The sequence below is a fragment of the Asparagus officinalis genome, chromosome 3, assembly GCF_001876935.1.
Source record: "Asparagus officinalis chromosome 3, Aspof.V1, whole genome shotgun sequence".
Classification (NCBI taxonomy): Eukaryota; Viridiplantae; Streptophyta; class Magnoliopsida; order Asparagales; family Asparagaceae; genus Asparagus; species Asparagus officinalis.
This window is the reverse complement of record NC_033796.1, coordinates 15,104,210-15,120,829: the sequence shown is the minus strand read 5'-3', so window position 1 is coordinate 15,120,829 and position 16,620 is coordinate 15,104,210. Positions and strand designations below refer to the sequence as shown.

The following is a 16,620-nucleotide window of genomic DNA, read 5'->3' as shown; positions in this document are numbered from 1 at the left end:
TATTGACAAATTGTGGAAGCTACTGTTGGACGATGACAACGAGAACTGCTTCTAATATAGGTAGATATACTACTTTTTGGGCAGGTGCCGCGGATGAGAGATTGGAAAGGAGACTTCGCCGGGCGGCTAAAAGTGTCGGACTCCAGGAGCTTGCAAATAAGAGCGCTGATGCCACTGGGGATTGCCTTCCTCATGCCCTCTAAACTCAGAAGCCACTGGGAAATGTACCTTTTGTCGGTTATCTACTGATGTTCTACCTCATAAAACTAAGTTGTTTTGTTTCTAAGTATGTTTTCTTCCTGAAATTTAGTATGTAAGTATGTATCTTTGTGCTATCTAGTTGAGGTTCCGTTATGGGTCCAGTTTGGTAGGTGACGACACAGGTCCGCTCCTTACCTGCTTCACCCTATGTGGTTCTTCAACTAGTATTGTAGTAGTTATGTTTATTAATAAAATCTTTAATGAGCAGGGCTTTTTACCCTGCTTTTCAGCTCAAAAAAAATACGTCTTAACCAAAGCGAAGGAAAACTTCAAAATCTTCAAACGGCAGGGAAGTTCGACAAAAGATCTTTCGACCTTTTGCTGTGTAAAAATTCTATAGGACCTCTTGTTTGAATCACTATTCTTGTTCGCGATCTCCAAAGAGAAGAAAATTTCATTGGCTTGTTTCCCACACTCAATGTTTGATACAAATCTCTCTATAAATTCAAGTCTTTGCAAGAGCTAGGTTGAATATGAGATGAACAAGGTTCCGAATGAATGACTCTCTTATTAGGATACGGCTTTGTTATTTTGTTGTACAAATATATCGGACAAGTTGACTATCTCTTGCTTGGCCGCACACAAAAAGATCATTACGCATACAAATCCATTAAATATAAGGAGAAATTTTTTAAATCAACTATTTTGATAATTTAATCGGTGAAAACGACATTCTTCCTTAAAAATGAGCAAAATCAACCATTTTTAGCCCTCTCGGGCAGAAAACGATTGATTTTGCTGAAGGGGTTTTTTAATTACACGGGACTACTAATCCCTTGTAATTAGGGGTTACTAATCCATCATTAGCCATGCTAAGGAAATGGAAAATGGGAGTAGTCCCGTATAATTTGGTCGCTTAATTAAGACTTTAAATTACACGAGACTAGTAGTCCCGCGTATCGTAAAAATTGTATTTTAGCAAAATCAACCGTTCTCTCATGACGAGCGGTCGATTTTGCTAATTTTCCCCCTAATTGAATCGTTTTTGCTGATTAAATTCTCAAAATAATTGATTTCAAAATTTTGTCCAAAATATAAATAGACAACATAGAATAGCGAAGCTCATATTTTGCCCTAATGGTTTCTCAATGTAACTTATCAATTAATTGAATAAACAATTCCCAAAATTATCAATTTATCATTCCCGATATGTCCCGCCTTAGTTTCAATGGTGAATTAAATAGAAAATTAACATAAAAGTAAGTGAAAATACATGCAAAGTAGGCGTTCTGTGACACCAATGTATAGTGATGTCTTATCACGCCAATGTACAATATATAACTTCACCGATGATGACATACGTGAACTAAATCATTTTTATGAAACAACAAGGGAAAAGAGTTGAACAAAGAGAAGGGAAGCATAAACTATAATTTTTATGAGACCTTGGCGTGAAAATAGACCGATTCTGGGCCAGCCAAGAAAAGTCTATGACCAAATCCTTTGAAGCTTGAAATTCACTCTCTAATTGCTTGGGTTTCTTTATTTTATTCGTTGTGAATATTCCTGTATCCCACCAGTAATATCTCTTCTTCCAGGTGACGTACAAGTATACATCTTTTATACAATTCATGACAAGTACAGTAGCCCACACCCACCCACCCACACACCCAAAAAAAAAAAAAAGACGCAACCCAAGTATTAGTCCCACGAATCTTTCACATTTTGAAGTAGTCCCTGAGATCTTGATATTTTGACATAGTCCCTAGATCTTTAAGTGTTTTTCAATTAGTCCCCCAAATTCTTTAAACATTTTGAAATTAGTCATTCTAATTAGCGGTTGGTTGAAATATTTGGGGCTTATTAGATTTGGGGGGAATAATTTCAAAATATGAAGACTTGGCGGGCATATTTCAAAAACACTTAAAAGTTTTGGGAGGCTGATTTCAAAATATCGACATCTGGAGGGACGTACTTAAATTTGAAGATTTAAGAGACTAATTTCAAAAGCCCAATGGTGTTGACTTGATGACTAATATCGAGAGAACCCTACCTTTTATGGGCCAGCAAATTTCAGTGATTTATTAGTGAGGGTCAACATAACCCGAAGGCCCACTATTGTAGTGGAGTTTATATGGGCTTAAGTTTCTTGGAGCACAAACCTCAGTTTGTATATCCAGTTTAAAGGTCCGTCTACCCCTAAACCACTTTCACTCCTGCTGCGACACGAACGAAAGAGACCTAATGGCATCACTCTGCAGGTCTCCCGCCATCGCCGCCGTGAGATCGGCCGCCGGCCGCTCGCAAACCCTAATTCCGATCACCGCACCGTCGAGAAGATTCTCTCTCCTCTCTTCAAGGTAAATTCTAAACCCTAGCTTTCCTTGCCTCCATCTTAGTTTGTTCCTTCCTTTTTCTATTGTTCTTATTTTTAGGGCTATCGTCTCCGCATTGGGCACTGTTGAGTCTTTAATACCTCTTCACAGCGCGATCGCCTCGTCTCGTCTTAAATCGAGCATCGGCGTTGATTCCTCTTGCTGGACTTGCCTCTCCCAAGGTGATTGCAAATCCAAATTAGTTTGGTTTTTTTTGGTAGAGTTCGTGTATTTTCAGTGGTTTTGTAGTGTAATTGAGTATATGTGGTTTAAACGATTATATTCTTTCAGTGAAATAGGATTTGAAATAGAAGAGGATAAAATAAATATGTATTAGATTAAGAAGAATGTCGGGAAGACTTTGGAGAGCAAACAAGAGCTAATGCTCGGGAAGAACCATAGAGATGTGTCGAGAATTTGCACGAAGTGCTGATACGTTGGAAGAAATACTAAAAACTTGAACAAGTGGTGCTGGGGAATAGCGACTCGATGTTTGGGTCATTATGAGTACCAACACCCATGCTGATGAAAGATAAGAACGACACTGTTAGTGTATCAATAAATTAGGGTTCACGGCATCATGTTTTTATCTTTCTAGTAGACTTACAAGCAAATTCAAGATCGGAATGTAGTAGATAAACCTTACAGATTATATTAAAACCGGAGACCATTGTATATTGTGACACTTGATGGCATAGAATCTATATTGATCTCTGCAATCTACCATTGATTATCTATGCCCGACAATTAGTAAGTTTTGCATGGAACATCTGAATGTTTATTCTGTGTGCATACTGGTTTGCATACCCTCCTCTTAGATTAAAATATTGAGGAGATCATGTAAACATACGAGAGCAGTTTGCTTTCTTTTTTATATAATGACATAATTACTGTTGGTACATGTCATTGCTGGTACAGTTTGCTTAGGTGGTAATGTTTGAACCATGCATATTGCTTAGTAGTTCATTATCAATCCCTGAAATATGTATGGAATTAAATGTTACGTCTGGTTTTGTTCTTGATGTGAGCTCCCGGACCCTGTGATGTCCAGTCTTCTTGCATCTTCAGCTATGGTGATGCCTTGTTGATCATGAAGATTATTTACTCTTTCTAGAACACCCTTTCATATTGTTTCCACTATTCAGTTTTGTCTAGTGAACTCCCATGAGACTTCGTGTCGGCCAGATAATTGTCAACCATGTGTCTAGTTGGTTAGTTGTTACATTGTAATTACGATTTTAGATCATTTCATGTAGTTGAAGTCTCGGTTGATTCTTGAAGTTGATTGATATTTGCCTCATATCCTGATCTGTCTTGATATTAAGTTGGCTTGGATCATTACAAGCAATTGATGTCACGTTTGATTCTTGAAGTTGATTGATATTTCCTCGCATCCTGATCCTTTACTTCTTGATGTAGGGCGTGCTTTACCTTTGTGATCAAGCTTTACTGGTTATTCAGAGAACCGGTAGATAATAGTCTTTTGTCAGTTTGGAGGCATCGAGGCACTTAATGTTATGGCTAAAACTATATATCATGACATTGAGAAAGTTTGCATTTTATGTTTATCACTTGTAACATGTGGTTTTAGCATTTTGGGATATTGTTTAACTAATGAGCATAACTTGGGTGTCTAAGAATAGTTATTTGTGCTATAGTTTGGTTTGTTACTGTAAGTCCATTTTGCAAATTTCACTTTTATGTTACAAATTATAACACTAGCATGCATGTGTGGATACTCATACTGCAATACAAATACTTCCATTCTGGCCAAGCATTTATCCATTCTGAAACACAAACAACATAGCGGTTGGATTATATTTGGCAACTAATCAGGGCAGCGAGCAAACCGATTACTTATGGATTTTAAGATTGTTTGTTGTTTCTAAGGACTTCATTGATTGGTTGTACGCAGTAAAAATATTTTCGAAGGCTATTCTAATTTAATTGATGTTAATGTTCAACCGCAGCGAGGAGTTGATCATTCTTGTTCCTGTAATCAGTATTCAGAGAAGGGTGGGAGCGCTTCTGATCTTATCCCTGATTATTTATAGTGTGTATCATACTTTATTGCTAATTTATGGAACCATAAGTAATATAGCTTGATTGCCTCGTGCTCATTAGTCGGGGTTGACATCAAAGTGCTGCAAGCAAAAATGCCGTGGTTCTGTTTTCAATATTCAATTAGTAAAGGCTCGGTTTTGAGGTTATTTGCTACAAATATATATATATATATTGGTAAATACTATAATACTTTGAATTTCTTTTGAAGAAGATCGCTTCTGATGCCAGCTGCACTGTTCTTTTTTTAATGACTTATAATAAAATTTTAAAATATTTTTTATATTTTAGTAATTTCCGCACCAGAGCTATATATTTTGGCTAATCTCTTTAAGCTAGTCTCTTTAAGCAGCTGATTAAGCGTTTCTTTAAGCTATTTACTCCCAGTTCTCTACTGAAATTGATTTTCCTCGCATCTTCTTGAGTCTGTGTAAAGCACTACCAAATGGTATTTGATGCAACTGTTCTCTCCTAAAATTTGACTTTTGAATACTAAGTTTCATTTGACTGGCTTTTACACGAACAAGACAAGATCAAACTCTTTATCAATGATCACATCTATGTGTTTAAGTGAGCAGTAAGCAAGTTCCATCTTTCTCAACATTTTACACTAAGGGTCTGTTTGGTTATTTCCTAAAAAACCAAAAAATAGAAATAAAAATCAAAAAAATCTCAAAAAGTACAATTTTACACATTTCCATCCCTAAAACTCACCCACAATATCTAATAAAATATTATTTTTATCCAACAACTCATCTACCACATCTAATAAAATATTATTTTCATCCAACAACTCATCCATCACATCCACCACATCTAATAAAATATTATTTTCATCCACAACATCACTCAACTCACCTCATCTCATATTTAAAAATCACTCACATCATCCAATAAGATTGTGACAACTCATCTCATCTCATTAACATTTTATTTCTTTGTTTTCCTCCCCAAAAGCTAGGAAAACAATTTCCTTAAGTGTGGGTCACATCATCCAATAATATAATGACAACTCATCTCATCTCATCTATTTTCTTATTTTTAAAAAATAACCAAACAAAAGAAAACAACCTAATACAAGAAATATGTTTCTTATAATTTATTTTCTTATTTTTTCCGCCAACCAAACAACATCAAAATAAGTTTTCTTAAAAACTCACTCACATCATTCTATAATAAGGTGACAACTCATCTCATATCATCTCCATTTTTTTGATTTCATTCTTTTTTTAGTCAACCAAACAATCTCAAAACCTATTTTTCTTAGAAATAGATTTCATTTTCTTTAATTTTCCTTTTTTTAGACAAACAAACAGTCCCTAAACGTTCGTACAATATTGTCCCCATTCGAAGCGACATGTACCCTGACTATGGTTGTACTGCCAGAAACCATAATTTGATAACTATGATTAGCATAAGTATATCTAATAATAAGGGGAAAGGAACGTGAAACACCTGCAGAAAAAAAATAAGACGGCAAAAATTATTAAGCCTTGATATGACGCACTTGCCAGAGGAATAAAATATAAATGGGCTGGCTATCATGAAAGAGGAGACTTGGATCTGCCAAAACGTATCCGTATCCGAGAAAATATCCGTAACCGTATCCGTTAGGATACGAATATGGTTACTCAAATCTATTACCGATAGGATATGGTTGCGGATATGATTTTGTAGTGAAATATCCGTATCTGTATCCGAAAATATTCGAATACATATTGGTAATACTCTTACGATAGTTTTGATTCTTAGATTACAGATTTGTGGTTAATTTTGATGATCAAGATGTCTAATCTTAGCTTTTCAATCATAATGAACATATTAACGAACTCTTTTTGTATCACATGACTGTAATTTTCTAAATACTATCTAGTTTTCTCATATCCTTTTTGTATCCGCATGCATATCCGTTTATATATCCGCATCTATATCCGTAACCGTATCCGATTTTGGCGGATATGGATATGAATTTTTCTTACCGACGTATATCCGTATCCGTATCCGTATCCGAGATGGGTAAGCGGATATAGATATGATAAGTGCCATATCCGAGCCGTATCCGCTCCGTTAACACCCCTACTTGGATCCCATGATTTCACATATAAGAACAAAGTCTCCTGTTAGAAATAAGCTCATTTGATTGTACGCATACGGAAACAACAGAAAAATCTCTTGCTATAGAAAATTCCGCAGCCAACTTTCTCATTTAATTATTTTCGGCAAATAATTCTTCTGCTCTTGTAAATAATCCTCCTGTATTAACACCTACCCCATGCTTGAAAATTCGAGAGAGATGGTCTGAATAATCTTGATTGTGGAAAGAGTAATAATAATAATAATAATATGAATAAAGAGAGGAGAGAGATGATCAAGTGATGTATTAATAAGATAATTGTCAAATTTTGATAGGGCTGATGTAGAGAAGATGGTGCATAACATACAAAAGTTAAGGAAAATTTCCTGATTATCAGACAAGCTTGGTACCTTCTTCTCCCTTACGAGAACATGGACTCCTGGCCCCTTGAAGAAGATAGCCTTATTTTAGTTAAGGAAAATTTCCTGATCAGCTCGGACCTCAAAGTCCTTTGGAGGGTTATCCTCCCTAGCTTCTGCTGGTGGACTTGGACATGTCGTAACAACTTGATTTTTAAAGATAAACAGGTTAGTCCACAAAAGATTGCTTCAAATGTGGCTCGTCTTACCCTATTTTGGTCACGTGCAGCAAGTGGAAAAGCTGCCTCTCGACTTTATAAAGCTGCTGTTAATTTGGGCCTTGAAGCTTTGGCAGGAGGGGGGACGGAGGTCGCCATGAATGACAATCTCTGAGCAGGTGTTTAGGCTCAGTTGCACCTGCTTTCTTCTTAGTTCTTTTAGAAATGATTTATGGTTTTTTTTCTTTTTTTTTGGCTTGATATCGGGGAGAGTTGATAACGGGGTGGATATTAGTGTGTGGGTGACGACAAGGTCCTCTCCCTTCCCCATATAGCCACTTTTGTTCTCTTCTTCTCTTCAGTCATACTTTGTAAGTATCTATGTTTTTTCAATATATTTTGGTTTTTAAGGAGTGGGGTATTTCACCCCATTTTTTCTTAAAAAAAACATACAAAAGCTAAAGAATTTGATTTAATAGTAGAAAATAATAACGATAAATAGTAAACACTTGTAAAACAATTGTCACTTTTAATTCGTGCAGCTAGTGCAAACTGCCTTAATATTAGTAAAAGACATTTTAATGTATATTTATGTTTTATTAATCTTTACAAACAATTGAAGGAATTTTGTGCTCACCTAACGTTAGTTCTGAAGATTTACACACAGAAGTAGACCGAATAATAACGCTGAAACCTTGAACATTAATTTTTGGGAAAAATGTGTACAGGCCCTAAAAGCAAAAATTTTATGTGACGATGCCCCTCATAGTTTTCCCCATGTAAATCAGCCCTTTGATGTGTGACACTTTGTATTATAGTCTTTTTTATCAATTATTACATGTCAGCTAAGCTAAAATCCCCAAATTATCCTTATCCTCTCTTCTTAATCTCTCAGACCAGCAATCATATCATCTCTCTCTCATCTCCTCTCTCTCTCTCTCTCTCTCTCTCTCTCTCTCTCTCTCTCTCCTCTCTCTCTAAAACTAAGAGCTTTCTCAAGCTCGTCAACCTGGCACTCGCCCTCCTCGCCGTTGTCGCCTCCGCTCAGGCCCCTAAGGCTTCCCTCGAGTTCGCCGTCACCTCCCCTCCCCTCCTCCACGCGTCCTTGTCGTCGTAGATTGCCGCCGCTCCCCCGCCGTAGATTGTCGTCGTCGAGACGCACAGAGCATTAATCCATTAGCTAGAAGAAGAAAAGAAAAAAAAAGAAAAAAATGTTTGACCAGCTACAAATAAATGAACGATTTAATTTTAAAAAATAGTCAAAAGTTGTCCCTATTTTTCCACTTTCACGAGACATCCACACCTTTTTGGAGGAAGCTGAATTTGCAATAAACCTAATGTGCGCAGTCTTTTTGTATTTTAATTTCGAACAAATTTTTAAAATAGACCATTTTTAAAACTTAATTAGCAAAATAGGCTGAAAAATATTTAATTACCAAAAATTGTTGTAAGCTGGGACGGTAGTTATAAATCGTTGTTATAATAAGGATACAGTCATGTTTTTATAAATAGTTGTTAATTATATTTGATAATTATACCTAATGATATGTTATTTCTAGATGCTATCGTGATAGTTCTAGTAGCCCTCGAGTTAGTTTTACCTTCTATTACCCTAGTTCTAGCTTGTATACAGTCAGTTCTAACCCACACCTTGCTAGTTCTAAACCCAACAAGGGTTTTTTAAATGCACACTTGTTAATTCTTGCTTCTACGTTAGTTCTAGCTTCTATTATCCTAGTTCTAACTTGTATATAGCCAGTTCTAACACACACCTTGTTAGTTCTAAACCCAGCCCGCGTTTTTTGCAAGCAAACTTGTTAATTCTAGCTTCTACGTTAGTTCTAGCTTCTATTACCCTAGTTCTAGCTTGTATACAATCAGTTTTAGCCCACACCTTGCTAGTTCTAAACCTAATAATGGTTTTTTACATGCACACTTGTTAATTTTAGTTCTAAACCCAGCCCGTGTTCTAGAACTGGCTGTACACAAGCTAAAACTAGGGTAATAAAAGCTAGATATAACGTAGAAGAAAGAATTAACAAGTGTGCATGTAAAAAACACGGGCTTGGTTTAGAACTAGCAAGGTGTGGGTTAGAACTGACTGTATACAAGCTAGAACTAGGGTAATAGAAATTAGAACTAACGTAGAAGCAAGAATTAACAAGTGTGCATGTAAAAAACCATTATTGGGTTTAGAACTAGCAAGGTGTGTGCTAGAACTGACTGTATACAAGCTAGAACTAGGGTAATAGAAGCTAGAACTAACGTAAAAGCAAGAATTAATAAGTGTGCATATAAAAAAACCCTTGTTGGGTTTAGAACTAGCAATGTGTGGGCTAGAACTGGCTGTATACAAGCTAGAACTAGGGTAATAGAAGCTAGAACTAACGTAGAAGTAAGAATTAACATGTGTGCATGTAAAAAACCCTTATGGGTTTAGAACTAGCAATGTGTGGGTTAGAACTGGCTGTATACAAGCTAGAACTAGGGTAATAGACGCTAGAACTAACATAGAAGAAAGAATTAACAAGTGTGCATGTAAAAAATCCTTGTTGGGTTTAGAACTATCAAGGTGTGAGCTAGAACTAGGGTAATAGAAGCTAGAACTAGGGTAATAGAAGCTAGAACTAACGTAGAAGCAAGAATGAGCTAGAACTAGGGTAATAGAAGCTAGAACTAGGGTAATAGAAGCTAGAACTAACGTAGAAGCAAGAATTAACAAGTGTGCATGTAAAAACTAACGTAGAAGCAAGAATTAACAAGTGTGCATGTAAAAAACCCTTGTTGGGTTTAGAACTAGTAAGGTACGGGCTAGAACTGGCTGTATACAAGCTAGAACTAGGGTAATAGAAGCTAGAACTAACGTAGAAGCAAGAATTAACAAGTGTGCATGTAAAAAACCATTGTTGGGTTTATAACTAGCAAAGTGTGGGCTAGAACTGACTGTTTACAAGCTAGAACTAGGGTAATAGAAGCTAGAACTAACGTAGAAGCAAGAATTAACAAGTGTGCATGTAAAAAACCCTTGTTGGGTTTAGAACTAGCAATGTGTGGGCTAGAACTGGCTGTATACAAGCTAGAACTAGGGTAATAGAAGCTAGAACTAACGTAGAAGCTAGAATTAACAAGTTTGCTTGTAAAAAAACGCGGGATTGGTTTAGAACTAGCAAGGTGTAGGCTAGAGCTGACTGTATACAAGCTAGAACTAGGGTAATAGAAGCTAGAACTAACTCAAGGGCTACTAGAACTACCACGATAGCATCTAGAAATAACATATCATTAGGTATAACTATTATCAAATATAATTAACAACGATTTATAAAAACATGACTGTATCCTCATTTATAGCAACGATTTATAACTACCGTCATATAATTAACAACGATTTATAAAAACATGACTGTATCCTCATTTATAGCAACGATTTATAACTACCGTCGCAGCTTACAACGATTTTTGATAATTAAATATTTTTTCAGCCTATTTTGCTAATTTAGTTTTAAAAATGGTTTATTTTAAAATTTTGTTCTAAATTAAAATACAAAAAGACTGCGCACATTAGGTTTATTGCAAATTCAGCTTCCTCCAAAAAGACGTGGATGTCTCGCGAAAGTGGAAAAATGAGGACAACTTTTGACTGTTTTTTAAAATTAAATCGTTTATTTATTTGTAGCTGGTCAAACATTTTTTTTCTTTTCTTCTTCTAGCTAATGGATTAATGCTATGTGCATCTCGACGGCGGCGATCTACGACGGGGGAGTGGCAGCGATCTACGACGACGAGGACGGGTGGAGGAGGGGAGGGGAGGGGAGGCGACGACGAACTCGAAAGAGCCTGGCCTGAGCGGAGGAGGCAACGGCGAGGAGGGCGAGGGCTAGGTTGACGAGCTTGAGAAAGCTCTTAATTTTAGAGAGAGGAGAGAGAGAGAGAGAGAGAGAGAGAGAGGGGGGGAGAGAGAGATGAGAGAGAGAGGGGAGATGAGAGAGAAAGATGATATGATTGATGGTCTGAGAGATTGACGAGAGAGGATAAGGATAATTTAGGAATTTTAGCTTAGCTGACATGTAATAATTGATAAAAAAAGGTTACAGTACAAAGTGTCACACAACAAGGAACTGATTCACATGGGAAAAACTATGAGGGGTCACGTCACATGAAGTTTCTGCTTTTGGGGCATGTACATATTTTTCCCTTAATTTTTTATCCTTATTTTTCATTTTTCATTTTTCATTTTTTCCTTTTCTTTATCTTTTTTTCAGCCCTCATCGTCGGTCAAATCTTGACAAACGTGAATTTATTCTGAAATAAAATTGATTCGGAATTTAATAACTCCTTGCTCAAGAATAATATCCTTTTATTAGTAACTCTCTTCATCCCTCGAATACTCCCGTACTTGCTTCTAGAATCTAAGCATAAAATCATACGTCACAATTACATGGGGATCAACACCATCTTCCTCCCCCCTCGCCTTTTAGGCTTCACCTTTGTCCTCACTCTCAATCTTATCCTATCCTCATTCACCCATATAAAGATCCGACCCTGACACCGTTATCGGATCTCCCCTCCCTCCCTTCCTCCAGGATCCGATATCGATCTCATAAACGAGGTAAAATAACAGTTGGTGCACGAGATTAGCGAGTGATCTCGACCGATTGTGAATTTTTTTTTATTATTAAAAACGGCCGACTTTGTCGTATCGTGTGATCTTTGACCAGTCTGAAAACGAGGTTTCTTTTATTTATTTACGATGCATTTTTTTTCTTCAACTTTTATCTTCTTGGATTCAATTCGAATTTACGAGTTGAATAATTAGGTTGTACTTTGATTCCTACCTCTGGAGCTCTTCAATTCTCTAGGGTTTCTGTGAAGAGCGAAAAAAGTTCAGTTTTTGTGGAATCTCTGCAGATTTGTTTATAATTTTTGTTGTTTTCTCTGTGTTTTCTTTTCTTGGATTGATTCTTCGTATCTCTTTTAAGAATTTCTACTCTGAAGCAACTAATTGTAGTTATTTTGTGCTCCCTTTGTATTTATTTTTTTCCCTTTGATTAATTTGCAAAGATTAGATAGAAATATGAGCAATTTTTCTATTTGATTAATTGATTGTTTTGGTTTTATTGATGCAGGTATCTGAATGCCGACGTCCTTATTTTCTCTCTTTGATTGATCCCAGTTAGCACAAAATTAGCTAAAATTTTCCGGAGAATCACATCTTAGTTCAAAATGGGGCGTTCCTATGATCCAGAAAACGAGTCATCAGATTCTAGGAAAATCATCATGCACCCCCTTTACCTGCCAAAGATGCCACCTTGGTTCGATCTGAGAGTCTTCTATGTGAGAGTAAGCAATTGCGAGGTCAACGAATCAACTCCCGAGCTTCTCAAGGTTAACCACATCCCACTTACCCCCGATACCATTCTCGACGTTAACGGAAGAAGAAGTAGCATTTACTCTGATTGTGTCTCTTCGATGCTTAGAAGAGATAGAGTTGATAAGGATTCGGAAGAGGCTACATTTGTGAGCACGGATAGTATAAGAATGACGAGTAGTGTGAGATTTGAGGTCTTTGATAGAGATGAACTATTGCTAGCAGGAGTGCTAGAGTTGTGTAATGGGAATGGGTTTGTAGGGGAATCGAAAAGCCATGGTAAGAAATGGAGCATGAAATGCCAGTCCGTGATGTCTGCTGCGAGTTTTTTGAAGGGTAAACAGTATTTGAGCCCGGAGATGAATTTACCGACAATTGATGTTTATGTAGCTGGTTGCTTCTCGGGGACTCCTATCATACTAACAAAGACTCTTCAGCTTTCTTTTCGCAAGAAAAACCAGAAGAAGGCAGCTCTGGATTCAATTCCAGAGAATGAAACAACTGAACTGAGGAAAGAAGTGTCATCTGAAGATGCTCTCCAGGTAACTCAAATTACAATTTTGAATTTGGAACTTTGCTATATGCTATTTCTGGTAAGAGAGTGTCATTTTGCATGGTGTTTGTTTTAATTACCTTTATACGGTGTTGACCTCAGTTGCAGCATTCAGGCATAATGGTCTTGTTTTTCATGTGGATGATTATGGGCGCAAGACTTGTATATAATATCACACATTCTTATTTCATGCCATGCAGTTCAGCTAGTTCGCACTTTGTTCTCTTTGGTTAATGCTCTGTAGGAGAAACATGTGACAAATTCTGTTTGAATCATTAATTGACACTTCTTACCGAGGCTTCCAGTTCAGCTAAATTGGTAAGGTTTTCTGTAGATAAGCGGGATGCAAACATTCAAATCCTCACTGTCATCATTTTTAAACAGAAGTCAAAGAATCAAGATTGGTGATCATTGGCATGAACAACTGGCCTCAAGTATGAGACGAATTTGGATTGCTAGTTATCGAGCGCAAACACCAAACTCTTTCTTATAATTTTGAATTGTGCATCCATCAGCAGCTTGATCTTGCTGATCTTGATATACAAGGTATATGATGTTTGGTCCTTCAAGAGATGTGAAAAACAAGAGCTTCAATTAGAAAGATGCTTGCGAAGTACTTAAGGTAGTAAGCAAAAGATCAATTACTATTGAATGGGTGGATTAGAAGTAACATTGTACGACATCTGAAAAATCTATTATCGAGAGAAAATGGCTATCTAATGCAGATGAAACCACCAAAAAGGCACCAACAATCAGAAAATTTGATCTAGTTGTTACAATCAGAAAAATGTAAAAGGAACCAACAAAAGGACTAAAGGTGAGCACAGAACATTGAACTGGTGAAAGATTGGCCATCCAATGCAGGTGGAGAGGGAATAGATTGGAGATAGAAGAAGGGTATAACAATAGGAGGAGCTGTATGAGATGGTAATTGATCAGAGGAAATTTGTTAATGTTTTCAAATTGGGATTGCTGAAAAAACATTGGCACGTGTTTCAAAACTGAGCCAGCTCAGTAGCAGATTTGAAATTCTAAAGCTATATATCCTTGTGAATCCGGAGAACATGCACCTGATAACATAGAAGGCTCACATAACTGTCCTTGGTTGAAAATTATAGCATTATTAATCTGCTTGACACATACATACTAGATTCATATAGTGAAATACTGCAAGCTGCTGATCTTCTTCGGAATGCTAACATGCTATGATTGAATTATGAAAACTGACCTAATTTTTAGTTCCACAAGATTGACTTTCTAGATATTATTAACGAAATGACGACTTGTACATGGGACAAATCATATTCCATCTGTAAGATAAATGGTCGTGTTTGGTTTTACGAAGTGTCCATGTAGGACTTAAAAGCTCCTATCATGTATTTTAGCTTATCAAAGACCTTAAATCTTTTGCTAGCATTAAAAAGGATGGTCATAACACATTTCAGGATCAGACTATTAATTTTGTTTTTATGTTCGCTAGTATAAAGGACATACTTGTTTTATATTTGAATTTCTTTTTCATTGACTGGAAAATGGTGAAGAAATTTGCACATATTGAACTTTTTAGAATTTTTTGTTTGTAAATGAAATTTGTACAATAAAATTGTGTATAAAGAATTTTATGAATAATTGTAATAATTTGAATAATTATTATAATTTAATCATAATTTGTTTAAATAGTTATAACATATTAAATATTTAATATTATAATATCTTAATTAGTATAACAGTATAACTATAATTTAGGATAGCTATAATAAATTATAATCCTATTTTATAACTGTTAAATGGCTAATAAAGTATTATTTAATAGTATAATTATGAAATAATAATGTAATTCTGAATCTAAGTAATACTATTAAAATAATTATGCTATTTATATTGTTAAATAATTATATAATATTAAGTTTTTTATTAAATAAAAATATAATTCTAAATAGGATAACAGTGTACTATTTCATTATTATATATTATTAATAATAGGCTTTGGTAAAGTGAAGAAGTGCATAGTTAATAATAGGTTATGGATAATTTGTGATGGATTAATTATAAATAATGGGCATAATTGGAAATTATCAAAACTGAAAGGGTAAGAGAGGCGATCCTCTTTTATTAGTATAGATATAGATTATCCGAAGGACCCCTTAATTTAAGTCATCATCTTGTGTCCTTAAAACATTAGTTTGACCTTTATTACCAATAATGTGCAACATACATGGTTCTGTTTGGTTTAGGTGGTGCCATGAAGAACCTGAAACCTGTCCTAAAACTGGGTATGAGTGGCCTTCCAACGTTTATATAAGCGTTAAATTTCTGGCGTGATGGTTAATGCACATGTTTTTATCCCCACTCAGCATATTTGTTTAAAAAAAATAATTATGTGTTTCTTTGATATGTGAAATTGCTGCATTTTGTTTTGTCAATGCTATAAATATTTCTACCAAAAACATGATACGATTATGAAAATTTTCCCTATGACATTTGGCCTTGAGAAAATATTTGCAAAAGTTACCTCATGATTGAGATATTTATTAGTTCCTTATAGTAGTTGTCTATATTAGTGCACTTGGCCATGGTTTCTTCTGTTTGTTTACTGCAAGTGCTCACAAAACCCTTACTGTCTCCCAGGTATCTGAATACCATGATTACAGAGCAGAAAATGACGTGGACATTGATTACAACAGTATCTACTCAAGGGAAGAATATATTGAAGGTGAGGATGGTGAGCTTTCATGGTTCAATGCAGGCGTGAGGGTTGGTGTAGGGATTGGTCTTGGCATTTGCCTCGGCATTGGAATTGGTGTTGGTGTTTTAGTTCGCACATATCAAGCGACTACAAGAAATTTCAAGAGGGGGCATATATGAAAGTCATGATTCGTTTTGCCTATTTTGATAGCCTTGGAAGTGGACTTCTGTGATCATATACTGAATTCCTAAATTTTGCTTGTATGTTCTTTTGTTTTTTCTTTTATCAGGCTTGCAGAGTTACCAATTTCGTTCATTTGTTTTTTCTTCTCCTTTTCTTATGTAGCTTAATGCTACGTTGGAATTATTTGAAATTGTTCTTATACATATTCTCTTCTTCCGGTGTACAAAATAAGATGTGAACTGTTCTCTTGTCAATTTTGGATTGTTAAGTTTATGGAAGAACTCGTGGCACCTCAGTTTTGACTTTAAAAGAGTCAATTTGATGTAACATCGTCTCATTTCCTACGTGTGGTTCTGTTTGAGTCATGATGATCTCACTTGATAGTGTAGTGATCCAAGGTAGGATGTGGTGAAATTTTACTTCTAGAGGAAAAAAATAATGGACAAAATCAATTGCAGGCGCAGATTGATCTATAGGATGGAAAAGCATCCCTCTGCACTGATTCTAGTGGAAAAAAAAAAATCGAAGACACTGAACTCCTGTAG

General features: G+C 35.8%; 3 protein-coding genes across 8 annotated transcripts in view; all 3 read left to right on the top strand.

The window, feature by feature from the left end:
- The window catches only part of LOC109833131, a 47,985-nt gene extending 47,355 nt beyond the window's left edge, over positions 1–630 (top strand). Inside the window, exon 5 of one of the 3 annotated variants that reach the window (XR_002245103.1) lies at positions 85–630. Coding sequence is in view for 1 of the 3 variants with exons in the window: in XM_020400688.1 (XP_020256277.1) it covers positions 85–203 (119 nt within the window). In the remaining 2 variants the exon portion in view is untranslated. The remainder of the gene's footprint in view (positions 1–84) is intronic. The other 2 variants (XR_002245104.1, XM_020400688.1) reach the window with 2 other exon arrangements.
- Positions 2,366–4,233, top strand: LOC109833133. The gene is made up of 3 exons (XM_020400689.1): positions 2,366–2,561; positions 2,637–2,758; positions 3,996–4,233. Exons 1-3 carry the CDS (start codon positions 2,446–2,448, stop codon positions 4,013–4,015), a joined length of 258 nt encoding a protein of 85 aa, XP_020256278.1. The 5' UTR covers positions 2,366–2,445; the 3' UTR covers positions 4,016–4,233.
- On the top strand, positions 11,665–16,329 carry LOC109833127 (uncharacterized protein At1g01500). Of its 4 annotated transcripts, XR_002245102.1 has the most exons (5): positions 11,665–11,894; positions 12,412–13,195; positions 13,309–13,524; positions 13,591–13,752; positions 15,835–15,925. XR_002245102.1 is itself a non-coding variant. In XM_020400683.1 (3 exons), exons 2-3 carry the CDS (start codon positions 12,509–12,511, stop codon positions 16,069–16,071), a joined length of 924 nt encoding a protein of 307 aa, XP_020256272.1. In that variant the 5' UTR covers positions 11,671–11,894; positions 12,412–12,508; the 3' UTR covers positions 16,072–16,329. The 4 variants fall into 4 exon arrangements, 2 of the variants coding, with proteins under 2 accessions (XP_020256272.1, XP_020256273.1); XR_002245101.1 differs by having other exon boundaries at positions 13,309–13,752; XM_020400683.1 differs by lacking the exons at positions 13,309–13,524; positions 13,591–13,752 and having other exon boundaries at positions 11,671–11,894; positions 15,835–16,329.